This window comes from Aedes aegypti, chromosome 2 (genome assembly GCF_002204515.2).
Source record: "Aedes aegypti strain LVP_AGWG chromosome 2, AaegL5.0 Primary Assembly, whole genome shotgun sequence".
NCBI lineage: Eukaryota > Metazoa > Arthropoda > Insecta > Diptera > Culicidae > Aedes > Aedes aegypti.
In genome coordinates, this window is record NC_035108.1 from 467,792,849 (window position 1) to 467,814,671 (window position 21,823).

The 21,823-nt window shown below is 38.1% G+C and overlaps 1 protein-coding gene across 11 annotated transcripts in view; it reads right to left on the reverse strand.

Moving 5' to 3' along the window:
- Nucleotides 1-2,391: 2,391 nt before the first annotated feature.
- Nucleotides 2,392-21,823, reverse strand: part of LOC5568091 (protein turtle) — a 155,292-nt gene continuing 135,860 nt past the window's right edge. For 8 of the 11 annotated variants that reach the window (XM_021848279.1, XM_021848278.1, XM_021848283.1 and 5 more), the window contains 2 exons: nucleotides 8,301-8,367; nucleotides 2,392-8,095 (listed from right to left, as the gene is read on the reverse strand). In XM_021848279.1, coding sequence (XP_021703971.1) covers nucleotides 6,532-8,095; nucleotides 8,301-8,367 — 1,631 coding nt within the window. In that variant the 3' untranslated portion in view covers nucleotides 2,392-6,531. Of the gene's footprint in view, nucleotides 8,096-8,156; nucleotides 8,169-8,300; nucleotides 8,385-21,823 lie in introns of those variants that run through there. The other 3 variants (XM_021848284.1, XM_021848285.1, XM_021848286.1) reach the window with 3 other exon arrangements.

Genomic DNA, 21,823 nt, shown 5'->3' on the forward strand with positions numbered 1-21,823 from the left:
TGCCAAACGGGGTACAATCCTGGAAAACGTATATTACTTGATCTCAATGTGGTACTGGTCAATTGTATGAAAAGCCTAATTCAATGTCTTCCACTTATTGAATCTAGAATCTAGTAACCACGGTAACAATAATGAAAACAAAATTCATCAAAGGTGGCATATCTGAATTTTAGGGGTCTATTTTGTAAATCGAGCAGATTCATGCGACTCATCAGTAGTCACTGCCGATCAAAGTAAGCATGCTTATTTCAGATGTCACCCATCGACTCCCATAGTAATCCAGTCACATAAAGTGACAACTGTCGAAAAGTTCGAGTGACAGAGTTGAGTCGAGCGATTATTTTGGTCGATAGTGACTCCAGTCGAGTCATTTTGATCGACTCAACTTACAAAATAAGCCCGTAAGCCGAAATGTGAAATAAATAGTTGATTTTTGCAGTGTTTTTTTTATGTAACTTTTTGTAATGATAACATAGAAACATTTTTTACCTTTAAACTCTAATATGTTGCTTATCTTGACCGATAGGCCTATTTTGTCTGCGACTTCGTTCGCACGTGATCCCTCGTGATCGAATGGAAGCCATTCGGAATTGCTTCCCCATTGCACACGTTTTGCAATTTTCGAGGTCGATACCAATCTCACTCCGTCAACCATGCTGTTTCGCAAGCTTACCAGGTTTTCGCGATGCCAGATGTCCTATGCGCTTGTGCCACAGATCTGTCGTTTCCGGGAATGGACACGCCAGCGCCTTGGATGGTTTTTGCTCCAACTTAAACAGTCCATTCGATCGCTGCCCAGTAGCGATGATTTTGCCAGTCGCATTGATGACCTTGCCGCCTGTTTTGGAGAAAGTAACCGAATGACCCTGAGGTTTACTGCCAGCTCCAGAATCAGCTTGACGTTTGTCACATGAATCGTATCAGGGTTGCACGAGCGTCGCAGCTTTACGGATCCTTCCGCGACTATATTCATGATTCCCTTATTTGCCGCGTAGATGCTACCGTCCGCCGGCCGCATGTGCATCAGTAGCATTTCATTTCTCGTGAGGTACTTCACCGAGTCAGAGTCGAAATTCCACTCATCGTCCGCTCCAGCTTCTCATACAGATAGCACCGTGCAAAAAGCATCTCTTTTCTTGTCGGATTTGTTTCGTTGAGGTTCCTAAGCTTTGCAATATCTTGCAATATGCCCAAATTTTTCACACCGGCGACATTGCGTGGTCGTTGCCTTGGTTACCTTACCATGCTTGCTTTTTGAATCGTGTCGAGAAACGAATGCAGGCTCCGTAGTAGGCTCTGCCAAAACGGTTTCTTGTAGCAACTTGGTTTTGATGAGGTCACCTGTTATCTGTATTCCAGAATTTTCCAGTCCCATCACCATAGGGCGATATTCCGGCGGTGCTGATCCATCTGTCATCCAAGGGAAAGCCAATTCCGATGAGCTGATGCGCTATCGAAATCATACGGTTCACGTAAGCCTCCATCGATGCACAACTGACCAGATTCGTCGTGATTAGCTAGCGGAGAAGGCACCACTGGTGGGTCAATCCAGTGTCCTTGAACGTCGATTCGATAGCTTCCTCCACAATTCTACAGCAGTTTTTACCTTCTCAACGTGAATGAAATTCACCGGGTCGAGGAACAGAATAATTTTACCTCGTGCGATTCTGTACTACCGAGGGTGCACAGCGAGGAGCGTTCCGTCTTCATTGGGCGTCGGTTTCACTGCTTCTCAGCGATCTTCCACTTCCAGATAAGTCTTGACTGCGAACTTCCAAATCCTCCAGTTTTCTCGACCAACCGTACGTGAGACACGTGTCGACGGCCCATAACCTATTGGGGCAGAGCTAATAAAAGACGCGTGTGGTCTAGGTGACGGTTTAACAACTTATATATTTTTCTAAATCAATTTTAACACTAAAGTCATGGGTTGCTTCGATAGCAAATTTGCATTCTCTAACAAATACTAAGTTAGGGTGAGTTGAATGTATTTCCAAAAAGTGCAAACAGTCTGAAAACCGCTGCCCTAAAGGATCGCGTAAATTAAAGTTTGATTTTCGGATACAAAAATAACATAGAGCAAATTTAATTATTTTTATGGTTTTATTTACTTTTGTAAAAATCATATCCGTTTTGCAGTGTACAGCTTAAGTTAGAACAGAAAAAATATAAATGAAAACATACTTTGATCAAGTAAAATAAATAAAATAAACTTCACTTTAATAAATAATCGGTTTCCTGATAAGCCATCGTTCCAACTACACTAACACAATCAAATTCATAAATACGAAAACATCACTTCCAACTAGTGTGTGGCTTGCATCTTTTTAGCTTCGTGCAGCACTTAACTTTTTTTCTTAAGCAACATTGTTTTTTTTTCTCATATCGTTAAAACATCCAATTCAATATACCAACCAAAATGTGGGAAAAAACGAACAAAATAAACTCTTTCTTTCGACATGCGTGCTGGTTTTTTGTCTTTGCTTCCACCTTGTTGTTTTCAACTCATCCACATTTTTTGTTTCCCTTCTCTTGCTAATCGTTCATCCTCTTAAGTATATTGTGTTTTTTTTTTCTTTTTGTTTCACTAAGTCCGGCAAGATTTTTTTTCAGTTTTATTTTTTCTTCATTTCTAATTCTTATACAATACAAACTAGAAGCTAATGGAATGTTTCGTTTTTTTTTTACTTTTTTTTTGTTTCCTTTCTTTCCTTTTCTCTGTGTGCACATGGGTGTGTTTTTGTGTGTTATCCTGCTGGCTTGGTTGCGTGTTTTAGTGAATTTGTTTGGGTTGCTTTGTTCCGATTGGACTGAGACTTGGTTTGTTCGGAGAAATCATAAAAAACAAGGTCTATTTACATCGCTCCCGATTCGGTTACTTCCATCTCTTTTGCTGTTGTATTTTCCGCCGTTCCTTTCTCGTCTTCCTTGTTTCGATTTCATCGGTATGTTTCTTTTTTATATTTTCTTAATTCTTCATGTGTTAAGTGAGACTCTAGTTTGTATGGTAAAACATTGTTTTCTTTTTTTCTACGCTTCTTATATTAAACGGTGTTGTTCTTATGTTTACTTCTTTCCATGCTCAGATTTCGTACAATTGAAAATCAATCAAAACGTTGCATCGTACGTTCTCATTCCGATTGTTACTGAAACCAGTTTGCACTTATTCGAAGAGCAGTTGGATCTACTTATGTGTGTTTGTGTATTAACTCTGAATTGGACTAAAGAGATCAACTTTACTGTTAATTTGAATCACATCGAATAAAAACGAGTCAAATTACTGCCAAAATAGGTGCGCTTTTCGAACGTTTAGGAATTGATGGTTGAATAGGAATGACGCCTACTGTTTGCCTCCCAGGGCAAGAAGAAATAGAATGAATCAAATCGATTCGCCATAGTAGGCGGCTATGGCACAGCAAAATAGATCGAACCAAATGCTGCACACATTTGAAGGAAATCCATGGGAAAAGGAATCGCATGAGTTTGGAAATCTGTTTCATTAAAATACTGATTTATTAACTGTTCTACCGGTGACAGTTGTTTTGTTCTTTTTGAAAATTTCGGTATACTGTCATTTGATTGACATGCAAATGGTAATACCTTTTCGTCGTTTCATTGATTTTCGTTTAGATTTACTGATAAGAATAATAAGTGTTATAATAAGAACTATCAACAGGATTTATATACTTATGTACTCGAAAATTTGTTCTAGTTATACGTACGGTTGGCGAAACGTACGGATTTGCAAAACGTACTCAAACTGTCAGGTAGGAAGAGATGCAAAGTTTACAAACTAAAACCGTAAATAAACAATCTTTGGAATGGACATCCGCACATAAATAAGATGCAATAGTCAGACTTTTCTCGTGCATAAATTGGTTCCTCTTACAAGCATACATAGTAGAATGAAACGAAGGAATAGAATCACTGTTAAACAAAAATTAACAAGCATAAGCAGCATTCCAGAAGAATGTTCTCACCTAACCTAGAAATACATGTAAAATATCGACTGTATTTCATCGACTCCACTGCAATCGATTGAATTGCAAACGTAAATGGCTAATCTCATTGTTTTCATATTTACTCATCTGTGTAATTCAGTGTTCATCCTTAATCGACTATTCTCTACTGTTTTATCTTTGCTTATAATTATTTCGCTTAAAATAAGATTGGATCTCAAGTAAAATAATCATTAAACTATAGATTTATCTGCATTCCGGTTGCTTCTTTTTTTCATCTAATAACGACGATTCTCGCTTAAGTATGTTTTCTATTTGTTGCACCAAAATTTGTTCACCCCCACGACTCCCTTCGTTCATTCGTGCTCTAATTAATTAGTTATCAATTACTTACTTACAATTCAATAACATATCCAGTTTCCAGGTTTCCCCCATTTTTCGCTCTTTGAGTTTTCTCTCTGCCTTTGCCTTTACTAGTTTAGAATGAATGTTTCCCGGCCGGAGCTAACGTGCCCGATTTGGATTCAAACCGGACTTGGTTGCCCCTGTGCCAAATTGGATTTAAATTTCATTATAAATTACCTTACTCTTATGTTCTCAATTATTATTATTATGTGTTTTACTGTTTTACTTCCTTTCCGTTTGTTGTATATATTTGTGAATATTGTTGGTTTCCAAGAACATTAAATATTGATATTATGCCTACTTGTATTTCTGTTCACTTGTTTTTGCGATCGTAACAGTTTCTTCTGCTTCTTTTTTTCGAGAAGGTTTTATTTTTCGCATTGGTGACTGCTTTGGTCACTTTTGGTTACGACTTCGTTTGTGTGTGTGTGGGTGAATATTTGTGAGTTGTGATTGAGAAAGTTGCTTTCATTTGGAATGTGCCGTGACAATAGTTTGAATGTGAGATCTAGTGAAAAGGGGTTGCCTTGTTTCCTCGTTAATCATAGTTCTTTTGTTTATCGTGAGGTTGTATGTGTGAATATTTTTCATGGTGCTAGTTTCGCTTCATTTTATTCTAGTGGGCAAGTGAAAGAGTTTCGTTATCCTAGATACGAACTGAGTTACGCTGTGTTAAAATATGCAACTGTATCATACGGTTGCCACTTATTGTGTTTGATTTGGATTGTGATATTTTGCGACGTGGAACGGCAGAACAAAGAAGGCTGAGTTCTTTTGTTGTTTCTTCACATGGAACGTATCATTGAATAATGTTCAATTAACCATACACTGCTTCATGTTCCCCCTCAAAACATTTTATTTATAGAACCCACTGAAAAGCAAGTATTTGTGCAAATTTGAATTAGAAATCAATCCCAATTTTTGTATTGAAATAGGAACGCATATTATTTATGAGTCAGTCGGATATTTAGGTAATCTCAGCAGGCTGTGCATATGAGTGGTTGCGTTTTTTAATTTACTGACACGTTTTATTTCGGATCTGTGTTTTGTTTTTCCAAATCTGCTAGACAAAAATGAAAGTGACTTGAATAATTCCACTAAGCATTCCTTTTTTTAATGTTTTCTTGATGATGAACTAGCCGTATGTGCTAAAATTCACTTAAAGAACAAAAAACAAACTATTTTTTGGGATCACAATAGCAAATGTAATATGTCTGCCAAGATTCCTCAATTTCTTTTAATGGGCTTTCAAGGGCATTTCTCCAAAGATTCATCCCGGCATTCCTCCAAAGTTATCAAAAAGATTTCTTTGGAAATTTCGCAATAGATTGAAAACTATCATGTGCTTTGCTTTATTATTCTTATTTCAATTATAATGGAAAACTATTTTGAAAGGAATAGCAGTCCAATCTGAAAAAGACAAGAAGACCAGACAACTCCCATTACCGGCCACGCATAACTTACTAGTTCATTTTTAAAAGATAGTCAAGGGAAAATCTTATGATCCGCAGAAATGTCATGTGAATGACATAAAAATCTAAAGCGATTGCAAAACCAAATAAGGTACTTTCAGAGTGTATGAAATTCATAGTCAGGCAAATTATTTTGTGAAGTTCACCATTATAAGTAAATGTTGAAACACCCTCCATGTTTTGCATGGTTCCTGAAAATATAATCCAAATACGAACAATCAAACAAAATCTTTCTCGAGTTCTGCTGTTCCATCGTTGCAAAGTCACATTACTGTTATCAAAGTGCCTGAATTGTATTTGATTTTTCAATAAATTTCCTAGAACTGTTCACCAACTCTCTGTAGCAGTCGTTCCCGAATGTCCCATCTCCATTTTACTGTTTTCAATCATACCAATTTTTTACATAGCTATTATAAAAGTCTTTAACACGTGTGTTACTTTCATATTCATATGTTCGTAGATGTCGATCTCTGCTTAGCGGTGCTCTTTCTTGCTTGCTGGTTTGCCATTAAAATTCTCATTAAAGATAAGTTAATGATCATTCAATGGGTTGAACTTCTGCTGTTGTTCCAACCGCCCACCCATCTGATTCATCCGATAATTAGATATTGCTATAGTTATTGAATAAGTCGAGTCTTGTTTCTTGTTTCTTCAGCACGCCATCACGAATGCATAATCTACTAACGCACCTTTGATCAGCAGGAACTTTCCATCTCGTTCATCCTGATGTCATTTTCGGTTTGCTGTTGCCTTTTTCTCCATTCGTAGAACTCTTCTTTCATAGCCTCAACTCGTGCATCGATGTTGTCGTATCGGGACTGGCCTCGTTTCCGTCCTCCGATGGTGATCGTACCTGCTCCAGGACCAGTCAAAGACAACCCAGCGGCATTCCACAGTAGATCGCTTGAAGTCGAGGGAAGCGTCATCAAATGGTGGAAGTCGTCCCTCATGATTCCGGTTGGGGTGGACGCCGTTGGCGTAGGCGTCGAAGGATCAAATTCGTAATGACCGTCGACACTTCCCACGTCTCCTGCGTTGTTGATGTTGGCCTTTTCCGAGGCAATGTTCAGTCTTGTTATCAATTCCAACCAATGGGACATCGAATAGGGTGGATGATCGAACCGTCCTCCACCGAAAGATAGTGGCGCTGAATGGTGAAGACTTGGAGGAGGAGGCGGCGGACGATACGGAGGAAGATAACGCCACTCCCTAAGCAGATTGTTGCTGGCGTGGAAGCTGGAAGTCTGTTGAGTATTGCTGGACGTGTTCTTACTACCAAATCCACTGGAACTGGAATAACTCTGTGGAGATGCCTCCAGGGCTGCACTGAGTGGAGTTGTGCTTAGATTTAGATTGAGCATAGGTGACCGTAGCTCAGGTATCGTTCGCGTCAGACTCCTCGGCATAAGTCGAGGATGATAACGAGAGAACTTTGGTCGACTACCATAAGTATGGCTGTGGAACGGTACATTCTGATACAGGTTTTGATGAAAATGCCTAGACGTTGGCACATGCACTGGGATGAAGCCATGCGACAGATGTCGCGAGGTGTTATGCAGACTACTCAATACAGGCAGTTCGTGATTGTAACCGGAGTAGTTGTAACGATGTGCTGATGCAGCACTTTGTGGAGTCGGAAACGATCGCTCCGCGGAACTTAAATGATGAACTGAACTGAGATCACTGAAATACAGCGGTGACCAAGGCGAGTTGACGACCTGGGGACTGGAAGTTGCCGGTGAACTAGCAATCACCTTTGAAATTCTCGACGGAGTCGTATACAACGACTGCGTCACCATTGGAGCAGGTACACTGGAACTTATCGTAGTGAGATGAAGATTCTCCGGCATCGTGTTAGTATACAACGACTGGGTAGGTTGCTGCGGCTCAGCCACATTGAAACCATCCTCCGTCCTTAAACTCAACTGACTGGGGCACGTCACCAGTGGTCTTCGCCACGATGCCCTACCAGTCAGCGATAATCTCTTTGGCAGAAAACCTCCATCATCACTACTGCTGTAGCACGATACTATACTATTCCTCAACGAAATGATCCCATCGACCGCATCCTGAGGCACGACAAATCTGCCGTCCGCTGAGCGGTGAATCTCCCCGACGCTCTTCCCCTGTTCACCGCTGAATTTGTTCGAGTAGATGCTATCACAGTTCTGACAACGCCCCGGAGGCCATATCCAGTGCAAAATGGCAACCAGGATGTTCAAGCCGGGTAGTCTGCTTTTACTTTCTCCATGTAGATATCTAGAAATACAAACATCACTTATTGATTATTCAAATTTCCCAAAGCGAGTTTAAAAGTTACCATTAGCTCTAACTTTGAAAAAATTAGATCACGGACAAGGAGGCGTGAATTGAAAGAGAACAAATTTTATATGTTAGTGAAACTACTAATCAGCGACAATGATTAGTTTAAGTGACCATCACTCGTTTCATGAAGGAAACTCACCTTCTCAAAGGCACCGTCTGGCTTAGGGCGTTCCGATCCGTGATCCGTGCTGTTACCATGTTGAGTTCTGTAATCGAATAATTTCTACACATTAACGGGGGCGGTAATATCGAGCCATTCTTATGCGCGCCATCAGCAGGGCTGCTTGCTTGCTGGTGGTCGCGTAAAGAACGATCGGGCTCATGGCACAAGTTTGGAAACGAAGGGACGGCACTCATCAAGGCGTATACCCACATTATCTCGCAATGAACTGCGCATTTTATTGTGGCACTTTTTTATTTGGAACAATTTTGACTGTGTTTTGTATGTGCAGAGCGATTGGATGAACTTACCTGGGTATACGAGTTTTATGAAATGAGTGACAAATTAAGGTAAAAAGGCAATTTGAAATAAACTAAAACTACAAACAATATATCTTATTACTTAAAACAAAGATAATACTGAAAATATTAGTTTTGATAAACTACAACTAGCAAAACAAATCAATTGTTTACAAAATGTTAGTTTATTAAGAATTGAATACCGAGACTTTTTTGGTCAGTTTGTTTAAAGGTTATGGGCCCAAATCTAGCAAAAGGATTTGGCCTTGACTAGTTTTGGACTACAGAATGATGTCAGCTGACGCTACAGGTAACAGATATATGGCTGTAAAAAACGAGATCGGAGTCAGGGCCATCCAATTTGAAGTCGATGCCAGCTACAGTACACTATGTTAACGAGCGTGTCAATGTCAGTGATAGCGACCAGGCGAACAAAATTGCTGCATTTGAGCTCTTTTTGATCAAGTACAGAGTCTACATTCCCAGTCGCAAGGTCGAGTGTTACGGAGTAGTTATTGAAAATAATTTGACTCGCGCAGACATCATATCAGGAGCTGATGGGTTTAAAAACCGTGCCGTTCCGCTAGCCCCTGTACTTGATGCCACTCAAATGAATAAAGTGTTCCCTGATGGCTCAAAATAGCCGTCAAATTCGTTCCGAGTGACCTTCTCCGGTTCGGCCGTACCAAGCGTCCTCGTGATTGGGCGTCTTCGACTAACTGTCCGTCTCTATGTGCCGACGATTATGTATTGTGAAAAGTGCCGGCAGTTGGGCCACACTGCACCTTACTGCAGCAACAAACCACGCTGCAATAAGTGTGATTGTACCCCGTTTGGCATAAAGTCGTTTGGCATAAGATCGTTTGGCATAAAGCCGTTTGGCATAAAGCCGTTTGGCATAATGGTTGTTTGACATAATGGTCGTTTGGCATAATGGTCATTTGGCATAATGGCCGTTTGGCATAATGATTACTCGTGATGGGTCTGGCGGAAGATCTTTTCGGAAAAATAATTTACTCTACATCCCAGAACATAAAGTATCTTTGAGCTTGTTGCGATATATAATACATATTTGAAAATAGTAAATTGGCAAAGAAAGTTCGCCACTATTAATAAAGGGAACGCTCATAGAATATTTCGCTGCAGATCAAGCTCTGTCCCAGTTTACTTACTTGATGAAAATTACTTGATAAAAGAAGGGAAAATTTATTCGGAAAATATTAAATGCTCTAATCCAAAGATCTATTATGCAGCATTATTCAAAAATTTCCTATATACGATAGCAGATACGCCTCAAATGAAAAAAAAATGAAAGAAAATATTTATGGCAAAACTTTTTAACGATTCCATATAAATTTTAATTTTGGAAGTGTACATCAAAAAACACCGTCTATCATCGAAAGAAGGGAAAATTTGTGATTGAAATAATATTTTTTTCCAGCATATCTCGAAAAGTGATCATGCGTTTGCGAAACGAAATATGTTGGTTCTAAAGTAATTATTATTAAAACAGAAGTTCTTGCAAGAATTGATAAAACAGATAACAATGGTTAACATTTAGCTTTACTAAACAATAAAATTTAAAACAGTATAAATATAAAGAACAGCCTATTTTTAGAAGAAGGCAAAATTTATGATTAGACCAATAGAAGATCGGATGCCAAAAATACTGCTGCATAATAAAACAAAAAGACATCAAAAACTGACGAAGTGATTGTGTTACTTTTCTTCGAATGTCATTTCTCCGAATGTCAGTTCCCCGAATGCCATTTCCCCGAATGACCGGTTTCCCCGAAAAGTGGTGCAGTTTAAAAAGGTACTATAATAGCCTTCACTGGCTGGATAATGAATGAGAAATAACGATGAGCAAACAAAAGAGGGATGTATTCTGTCATTCTCGGCTATACACATTAGCCTGGGACACGGTTATATGAAAAATTTAGATTTTCGCTCCAGTACACTTTTTGGATTGCATTGAGGTCCCAGAACAACTGTGCAAAAGTTCAGCTCGATTGGAGAAACTATATTTTAGCGCCAGCCGTTCAAAATTTATATGGGATTTACTATGTGAAAACTTACTTTTGCAGAGCAAAATCACCAGAGGTCGCCCATTGTCCTCTATAAAAAATTCTGAACTCAGATCTCGATAGTTATTTCTACGATGAACAACATTGCCGAGGACCGCAAAGCAATCCGATGCTTGTGAAAAAAAGTTATTAAGCATAGACTATTCGGAAATTTTGCCCGATTTTGTTATTATTGTTATTCCTTTACGTGTTAATCAACGTCGCCTTGCCAATAGGTTTTCATTGAATAGCTTTTTTCACAAATGTCGGATTGTTTCGCGGTCTTCGGCAATACCCTTAATAGTAAAATTACCTATCGTGGTCTGTGTTCAGAATTTTTATAGAGGTCAATGGGCGACCTTTGGCGATTTTTCTTTGCAAAAGTAAGTTTTCCCTTAGTAAATCCCTTACAAACTTTGAACAGCTGGCGCTAAAATATAGTTTCTCCGATCGAGCTGAAATTTTGTACAGTTGTTATGGGACCTAAATGCAATCCAAAAAGTGGACTGGAGCGAGAATCTAAATTTTGTCCCACACAAATACACATGTTGTCAAAAATGCTGAGGACGGTAAAACTTGAAAGAACCACCAACTAAATAAAGAAGGGTGCATATTAGATAACTAGTTCGTTCACTAAACTGAAATGTATAAAGTTACGACAATTATGAGTGCTAAAAACTTTTCGGGGATACGAGACATTCGGGGAGCTGGCGTTCTGAAAACGACATTCGGGAAAAAGTAGCACAACCCATTGAAGTAACTGCAGTAATCGATTTCTCTTTTCGCTGATAACTTGAACGGATTAATGTTATCGGTTGCAACCCTTTTGTCAGTTGGAAACAAAATAATATTAAAAAATATAGCTCCAAAGAACAGCCTATGTTAAAAGAAGGTGAAATTTATTTAAATTTTAAATCAACAGTTTTTATCCCTATAGTTATGGTTACATCATATTAAGAATAAAAAACATAAAACGTTTGAAAGGAGGGTAAATTTGTGATAAATACATAAAAATCTTCAGTGCAAAAATTTATTCCAATAGCGAAACTCAAGAGAAGAATTATTATTTGAAAGAAGAGTAATTTCCGGATTAATAATAAAATATTATTGGCAATAACTTTCCTAATATGCTTTAGTTTATTCAAGAGCATATGATTGTTGAATATAGTGTCATTTTGTATCAATTGGCTACAGTCTGATGTCATCAGAAAGATTCAATAGATGACACATTCCACGCACATCTACGCCAGGATATCAAAAAATCAAACTCTGAAATATTTCCAAAGCTATGCAGAACATGAAAGACAATATGTTGAATTATATAAAAAACATAAATTTGATTGAAAATACAGTGAAAATCATACCTGAAAAGTTATATAAAGTTTATATAATTTATTGATGAGAAATTGAGACATTAAGCAACTTTTTCATAATAGCCCTGTATCATAGTTTATCAAGTGTAATATGATTGTCTTATCCGTTAACTAGAAGGGTATTAGATGACATTGTTATGTGCGGGTTTAATTTTTTCAAACAAATTATTGGTTCTTTGAAAACGTATTTTTTCAAATAGTCACATTATTATGGTGTCGCGTTACGAAAATAGCCTTATTTTTGACATTGTAAAATAAATACTTCTTATAGAACTCTTATATTTTGAATTCTCTTTCTACTCGTCAAGATACGTGTTTCCATAAAAAAAGATTTAAAATCGGACCATTCTTCGAAAAGTTACACTAGGTGCACAGTTTTGGTGTCGCGTTACGTTAATTTTAACCGTAAATTTTCAGGATGAAACTACAAATTTCAAAATGCTCGTTCTTAGCAATGCTCCAACCGATTTTCGATTTTTTTTATTTTAGTAGATGGAAATAGTTATACTAGCTTTCAGCGTTGGTGCCACCCCACTAAAACCCTCCCCGTTTTTGTAAAATGTGGATATGTCTGTTTTCTCTTGTTTTTCATTAAAATCTGATCAAGTAGCTCTGGTTTTTAATGGCTTGTGACCCAAATCTTATCAGACAGGTGCCATTTAGTGCAGGAATAGTCTCTTACATGTTGTGGAATACTTGGCTTCGATGGTAAACAACGTGGTTCTCCAGCGGATAATCCGGAATATCCGTAAAAATGGTCAACTCATGAAAATAATCCAAGACATTTTTTTTGCAAACTCATCAGAACTCCTTATTATAAACGCAATAGATTATTTGAATTGTTCATGGACCTAGGTGGTCACAATAATGACCTCCGGAAGATCCGGAACATCCGTAAACATGGTCATTTCGTGAAAATCATCCTGGATCACTGCGCTTTTTTTCAAAACATATCAGAAATCAATTACTAAACATAACGGATGATTGAGATTGTACTTGGATATAGGTGGCCATTATAAAGCTCTTGAGAGGATCTGCAGCAACCGTAAAAAATGGTCATCTCGTAAAAATCAACCTAGACACGTAGTTTTTTTTTTTTTTTCAAATTTTCTGGATGTCTTGTACACCCGATTCTGATTTTGCACGGATTTTTTTTACACGGCCGTGCAAAAAAAGTTTCCATACAAAATTTTTCACCGAAACCTTATTTTTGCATGAAACGTTGAGAATTGGTGTTACTTTTTTTGCACGGTTTTTGAAATTTTGAACTGAAAACTTTTTTTGCACGGTACGCATCCCCCGTGCAAAAACAGAATCGGGTGTAATGACATTTATCTATGTTGACATTCATCCTTTACGTTGTATAATAATTAATTTGATTAATTTTGCAATAAACTTCGGTGATCAAGGTGGTGTTTAATTTCAATACAAATTATACTTTTTCTTCTTCCTGGCATTACGTCCTCACTGGGACAGAGCCTGCTTCTCAGTTTATTGATCTTATGATACTTCCACAGTTGTTAACTGAGAGCTTTTTTTTTACTATAGTAATTTTCACATTCGTATATTGTGTGGCAGGTATGATTATACTCTATACACAGGGAAGTCAAGTAAATTTGCTTTACGAAAAGATGACATGACTTTGCTTTGTAGCCGCGGACTCTAACCACTCGGCTAAGAAATGCCCCCAATTATACGTGTATTACAAATTTTATATGTTCTATAATTATGATTTCTTACGTGTTAAAAAAAAACGCGCAGTGGTCTAGGATGATTTTTACGACCAGTTTTGTGGATTTTACAAAGGGAGTTGTAGTGGCCCATGGCAGCCCTGATTTGATGATTTTATAAATTGATAATTTTTATGAATATTAACCAACCATTCTTAAAACCAGACCTAAAACCAGAGCTTTGTGCAAAAAAGAAAAAAAGAAACATAGGGAAAGTGTACCAGTTATGTCCGTAGTAGTTCCCTATTTGACCATATGTAAAATTTTAATAACTATCACATTTTAAACCTTATTGAATGTTTTTACATCAAGATATACGTTAAAGTAATCACGTATGGGGAAATAAAGACTCACGATGTCCATAACTGGTACACCTACCCTATTTACCAATCACTAAAACGTGGAAGGTTTCAGAAGAATTGCGCCAACGCTTAAATCTGGTACAACTATTTCCTCTCAATGAAATCTCAAACAATCGATTGAATAATTGAGGAACTGAATTTTATGAGTTAAAATGTATTCACAGTTTCGCCTAATAATCTGATATAATAACTCTTCTGTGCGGTAGAATTCCATGATATTCAGATCACTATTTTGAGACCATAAATGTCCTTAACAATTTTGCTAAAACATGATCCTCAAAATACTACATGGCTACGTTGAAATTTTATTGGACCAATATCTGGTTCAATTACACCCCTGTGCCACAAAATTCTGTATCCTTCAGACCACCATTAGTAAATCATAAACACTTGCACACGGTATGTCTGAACCAGCAGATTATAAAAATCGAATGTACATCGGATATTCTCATCATCTTCAAAAGAGATCAAAGGAATGGTTAAAAAATTTAACCCAAAAAAAGTACAATTACCCCACTGTACAGCAGCTCTACATATTTTTCGTCCCATCATTGGGAAGCTATTATGGTCGTCTACAAATTTCTGAAACAATATTCTCAAAATAATTTATTGAATCTTTATAACAATTTTACCCATTTATCAGATCCATTAACTCCACTGTGTTATTTAATTTCGGATAGTTCCGACAATCATAAATGTCTGCTTGTCGACTTTGCCGAAAGCATACTTTTAAAAGTACATCGTTGAGTGGTTTACATAATTTTATTTTACAATCAAATTAAATCATTCTAACATGTATCAAAGCTCAAGATTACTCGCGCCGCCATCCGAAAGCACTGTACCGGAAACATTTTTAAAAAATCACAGAAATATCTTAACATTATTGCAAAGAATTAAGTCAAATTTATATGGTGACCACAAGTGCCATCTATGCTTTTACAAAGCACGACATTCTCAAAACGTTTCAAAGAAACATTAAATTAATTTTAACCAGTGTCGGATCAAATTACCCCACTGTGAGGCAGAATGTCGAATGTATTAAACAAATAACAATACTAGATAAACATTTTTTCTGAAACCCGAAAGCAACATTACCGATTTAATCAATAAAAATAAAAAATGCTTTTTGCTTAACGCGACACCATTTGCAGAACCCTGTTGGAAGATAAACGTAACGCGGCGCTCATAAAATGAAATCAATGATTTCTGCAATTATTCAATATTTTCATCCAGTTTGAAGTCACACTCTGATTCTTATCAATACATAGAAAGATTGCCTAGAACAAACCCGGATTGTGAAAATTATAGCAGAGCAGATATAGGCGATTATAGAGTGATGTTAAAAAAAGTGCATTTCAGCGATGGTGTCGCGTTACGAAATGCAACTGCTTTTAGTTACCATATATACAGTGTTATGTTTCAAAATGAATGTCACAACATCAAGTACATTTAATATGCATGATATAAAACCTGTTTTATCACATGGTCACAAGGCATATTTCCGAGAACATGCCTAATTTGATAATGAAAGTCGGTTCCTCGTGGTGTCGCGTTACGCTGGAATGTGTCAGATACGTAAAAACGAATGTCATCTTAAGGCGAAGTAGGCCGTCATTGAAATTTGTACGCGTCGTTGATGATTGTTGCCAATTCCTCTCACGATTTCTAATCAAAGAAAATCTGTTGGTTTTGCACTGACACAGCTGAAAAAGTATCAGCATACTTTATGCATGTTAGCGCGTACAGTGATACTTTTTCAAGTCAATATAAATTATCAAGACTGAGTTTTATCACTTTGAAATGCAAGCTGAAAAGTCATCATTGTTGCCAAAACGAATGACGGGCTACTTAGCCTTAAGAAATTTTTGGTTTCAGACTCATTATGCCAAACGACTATTATGCCAAACGACCATTATGCCAAACGACCATTATGCCAAATGACCATTATGCCAAACGACTTTATGCCAAACGGCTTTATGCCAAACGACTTTATGCCAAATGACCTACCACCATAAGTGTGGCGAACAACATGCCGAAGGTTCCTGCAATATGGAAGCAAAATGTACATCTTGTGGTCAGGCTTCTCATGAGCTCAGTGCATGCCCGAAGTACTTAGAGCACAACAAATTCCCTGAAATAACGGTCCAGACGATCTTATGCAGATATGCTGAAAAAGATCGCCCCGACTGTTGTTCCATCGGCCCATTCCATAAACAGTAACAATATCTTTGCATTCCTGCTGGACGACGATCAATGCAAAGACTCTGAGGATGGAGAAGAAACAGACACGAAAAGGAAACGTGCGGTTACAAAACGGCACTTGCAGTAACAGGCTTCTCAGAACGTCCCTGTTGTTCAAAACGCTTCTCATAATCCATTGAAAAAAATTAAGAAATGACGGAAACACCAAAAAGTTGTCACCTTGAGGTTTCAAATTTTCAGCTGGAGAATTTCCGTCACTTCCGGGAACATCTAGAACCTCAGTTATCCCAGTTTTTTTGCCAGAACCTCCATCAACTCGTCAGGAGCATAACGGTGCTTCCGGAAAACTGACATTTTCTGGGATAATGGATTTCATCTTCGAAACGTTCCAAATCTCTCCCGAAACGAGAAACCTTATCAAAATGGCATTATCTTTGGTGAAACCTTTCTTGAAGCAAATAACTTCAAATTGGCCGATGCCGATTCATGACTCGTTCATATCTTTCGATGGCTAATGTGTCCAATGATGTCGGAGATATGATCGAAGTGCTACAGTCGAACTGTAGAAGTCTTATGAAAAGTTTGGAGGCGTTCAATTTTTTTGTTCATAGCATTCGCTGCGACATATTTGCTCTTTGTGAAACCTGGCACACTTCTGATAAAACTGTCTCTTTCCACCATTTTAATATTATTCGTCTGGATCGAGGGGATGGATACTTGGGGATTAGTAAGCTCCACTCCTTTTACAGAATCGACTTCCTCTCGATGACAGGCATTGAAATAGTTGCATGTCATATCACAGCTCGAGGTAAAATCCTCAACATAGCCAGTGTATACATATCGCCGAATGCTAGAGTATCTCGCAGTGATCTTGCGGCAATATGCGAAACTATGCCTGCACCTTGGTTGATCCTAGGAGATTTTAGTTCTCACGGTACAGCCTGGGGGTCACCCAAGGACGACAATCGCGCAACAATTATATACGATCTTTGCGACTACTCCAATCTGACAACGTTAGGTATGTTAGACTAGGGCGATTCAAAATTTTAAAAATGTTTGAAAATCCAACCTCCCATATCTTTCTTATCTTTTTTACCATAAAAATAGTGTTCTGTGAAATTTTCAGCTTTCTACGTGGTAAGTAAGACGAAGTAAGTTAATGTGGAAAATACTATGGAGAAACTTTGAAAAATGTTCCAATCGCGTTAGTACTGTAATGTACGTACGTACTTATCATCCCATAATGAAAACTCATGCTTCAAATCTTGATGAAGAATGTTACTAAGGGAAGAAATCCATTACGAGCTTATTTTACATGGGATTTTTGTACATGTATGCAGGGCTTTATTTATTTCATAAATATCTCTTCTCCCATCCGTCAGATTAAATTGCTCTCTTCAGCAAATATCTCTATTATGGTTTGAAACATGAGCTTTCATTATGGGATAATGAGTATGTACTAACATTCTAGTACTGACGTGGTTGGAACATTTTTCAAAATTATTCCATAGTAATTTCCATATAAACCTACTTCGTCTTTGGGCCACCTTTAAATCACCACGTAGAAAGCTGAAAATTTCACAGAACACTTTTTTATGGTAAAGAAGATATGAAAGATATGAGAGGTTGGGTTTTCAAACTTTTTAAAATTTTGAACAGCCCTAATGTTAGACCTCTCAATCTTTTCGAATTCATTATCATTGGATTACATGTGGAAAATAAATCAGGATCCCCTTGGTAGTGATCACCTGCCTATCAAAATTTCAGTTACCAATAATTCGTGTCGAACACACCAGATCGACGTAGCGTATGACCTCACGAAGCATATCGACTGAAAAAATACGCTGAAGCGATCCCCGTGAGTGAGCAATAATCGGTCGACAAACTTCTCTATAAGGTCAGCGTAAGCTGATCTCGGTACGATGACGACCGCCCACCCCGTGATGGGATGACGAATGTACCGGTCTCTGTCGGGAAAGATCAAACGCGTTTAAAGAGTATCGGAAACGTGGAATACGGGATAACTTCAAGCGGTATTGTTCTCTGGATCGCAAGTTCAAGAGCCTCGTGAAAGCGAAGAAACGCGGTTACTGGAGGAATTTCGTTAATGGTATATCAGGGGAACTCTTTAGATGGTCGGAAGAAGAATGCGCAATGCGATATCGGTAAATGACGATCGTGAAAGCTCTTCTCGGTGGATATTCGACTTCGCGAAGAAACTTTGCCCGGATTCTGTCCAAGTGCAAACGATTACACCTGATTATCCAGACGAAAGGAATGAAATGGACTCAACTTTTTCGATGGTAGAATTTTCACTTGCTCTCCTTTCATGTAATATTCTGCACCAGGAATAGACAGAATAAAGTTTAACTTGCTTTGCGTCGCAAAGAGGCGCTTGTTGAGCTTACCCAGTAAACACAAACTCGTATACGATAGCATATATGAGTACAATTGTGAAAGCGATATACGTACATACGCCATTAGACTGCATGTAAAATGTTCGTATATCGCCTCCACATTAGTACTTTTATATCCTTTTATATACGACCGTGTGTTTACTGGGTATTCAATGCATTTTTGGAGAGCAACATTGTTCCGGATGATTGGAGACATCCAAAAGCCAGGAAAGCCTACTTCGGACTACAACTCGTACCATCCTATTGCGATGTTGTCGTGTCTTCGAAAGTTGTTAGAGAAGATGATTCTCTTTCGGCTGATCAAATGAGTTGAATTGAATGGCCTTCTCTCAGATACTCAATTTGGATTCCGCAGAGGCAAGGGGAAGAGTGATAATCTTGCGCTGCTTTCTACTGAAATTTCACTGGCCTATGCTCAAGAAGAACAAATGGGCTCAGCCTTTTTGGGATATTAAGGGAGCTTTTGATGCAGTTTGCGTAGATGTCAGTGAAACCTCCTAAAACAACTAACAATTCAACAATTCAAAATCAACGGATTATTTGGTGCTTCTGACAAATGAACTTTTTCAAGATTTACAGATCGTTCGGTGAAGTAAAAAATCACCGAACGGTTCACCGAAAAATCTGCTGTTGAGAATTCGGTGAAATTTCACAGAAATCTGTGATAAATTCTAAGTGTGAGGTATTAGCAGAAATACTGTCTTTATCAGATCGGTCCGTGGAATTGTCGTTAAGGTTTCTCATCCGCTGTGAAGTGTTAAACCCGTTGATAATTGAAAATTTTGAGAAGTTAATCGAACGAAATCCTCAAACAAGATTTATGACATTGTACTACGCGTACATGACACTGGAGTTTAACCTTTCTTCGAATCTTCCCAATCACCCCTGACTTCTCAAGTTCCGCTGTTGTTTTTGATCTGAGCATGAAGCAAGATATCCGTGGAATACCAGATCTGCTCCGTTCGGAGCAAATACCAAAAATTTTTGCACGCAAGTTCGGTCACGTCAGCTGCGATAGAAGATTATACACAGACGGGTCGAAAACACTGGATTTGGTGTACATAACGAGTTTCATAGCGCCACATATAAACTTCAGAACCTTTGCTCCGTGTATGTCGCAGAATTAACGTCTATACATGACGCATTAGAGCGAGTTGCCTCTCTTCCCTCTGATCAATATTTCATTCTTACGGATAACCTTAGCTCCATTGAGGCTATTCGTTCAATGAGGCCGGTAAAGCACTATCCGTATTTCCTCGGTGAAATACGATCTACATTGAGTGCTCTATCGAATGAATCATATCAGCTTGGCCTAGGTCCCTTCGCATTGCTCGATTCAGGGCAATGATAAAGCGGACTAACTTGCCAAGTTGGGCGCTATGAAAGGCGATAGGTGGTTAAATTCCATTCTCCCGCGGGTATCGAAGAAGCCGTGGTTTAAGGAGTTGGACAAGCTGAGATTAAGGTATTGTGTCGTCTTATGCCAAATCACTACTATCTAGGTTCTCACTTCTATCGAATAGGGCTCACAGATAGCAATCACTGCAGCTGCGGTGCAGGTTACCAAGATATCAACCACGTAGTTTGGGAATGCCCCGAATACGGTTTTGCCAGATCTGATTTTTGTGCATCCCTTAGGGCCCAAGGGAAACCAGAAAAGCAAGACATTAGGGATGTGTTGGGTAAACTTGACTTTGTGTACATGAAGCTTATGTACAACTTTTTGAAAAAAGCTAACATCATTGTTTAACTTCCCCTTCTTGTCGGTCCACTTGTCCACCTTTTGTCCCCTCGAAACCCGTCTTTTTGTATCGTTACAAGTTGTCATTGTCCACGCTACGTTTGACCAGCAGCAAAGAAAATACGACATAACCGAGAGCTGCTGAATGTCAACGGAATGACCACATTGTTCTATCCTTTCCTTAAAATTATTGTTACTCCTAACCTCGACCAAACCGCGAGTTTTACGGTTCCCCAAAGCTCATGTTATTGTAAAAAAAAAAACAATCAAAAGAACTCGGCACCGTAATGCCTAATGGCGCATGAGCCTAATAAATAAATTATTAAGTAAAAAAAAAAATAGACGCAACATGGTACCGTAATTTCGGGTGAAATTGATCATTTTTCACGGTTCTTCTAGTCTGTTTTCTATAATGTTAACAATGCCAAACAACTAAATGCAGGAAAACAAGTACGAAGGTGAGCCTCATCGTGTTAACAAATACCTCTAAAATAAAAAATCAGAGGAACTCATTTCGGGGTGAAATTGATCACTTGTCAATGCCATTATTGTTAGTTTCCAAAACAACTCTATATGATAAATTTGAGCTCCCTTAATCCGAATATGCTTGTAAAATTCTTAACAATGCAATATTTATATAAAAAACGAATAGTTAAATTTCAAGAATAACGCGGAAAACGCCTAAATGTATGCAATTTCCTAAGGAATTCAATGATATCTGACAGAAATTCAATTATTTCAACCATATGAGCAAATTGGTACGAGTTTTGGTGATGAAATCTGGTTTGGAGATATATCTCGAGCATCCTCACAAACTTTCAGGTTTATACCATGTTCAAATCCTTGTTTATTAATAGAAGTTCATAGGTGTTTGTCAATACTGCACCGTGCATGATTTTGAAATTTTACGTTATTTTCATAGTAATAAACATTCTTTAACGCAAAAAAAACTTCACAACACACAATTCGACAATAGTTAAGACAAGCAACGTTCATTTACTGCAACTTACATTGATATTTGTGCTCCATTACGAATAAATAGAATCGTGTGATACGATGATCAATTTCACCCTACTGATCAATTACACCCGATTTTACGGTAAGCGTTTGCAGGGCATTTCACTGTGCAAAACAGCATTTCACTATACTGTTTCATTGAAGTGGATCGGTTGCTGAACATCCTATATTGATCTATTGAGATACTTCGATAGTAGTCCTTTTCTGGACTGTTATTTAGAAACCGTTTTCAAAGGCTGAGCTAACGACATCCCAGGCATTCGTTCGGGCGAAGGAATTGGCCCATCTTCCCTGG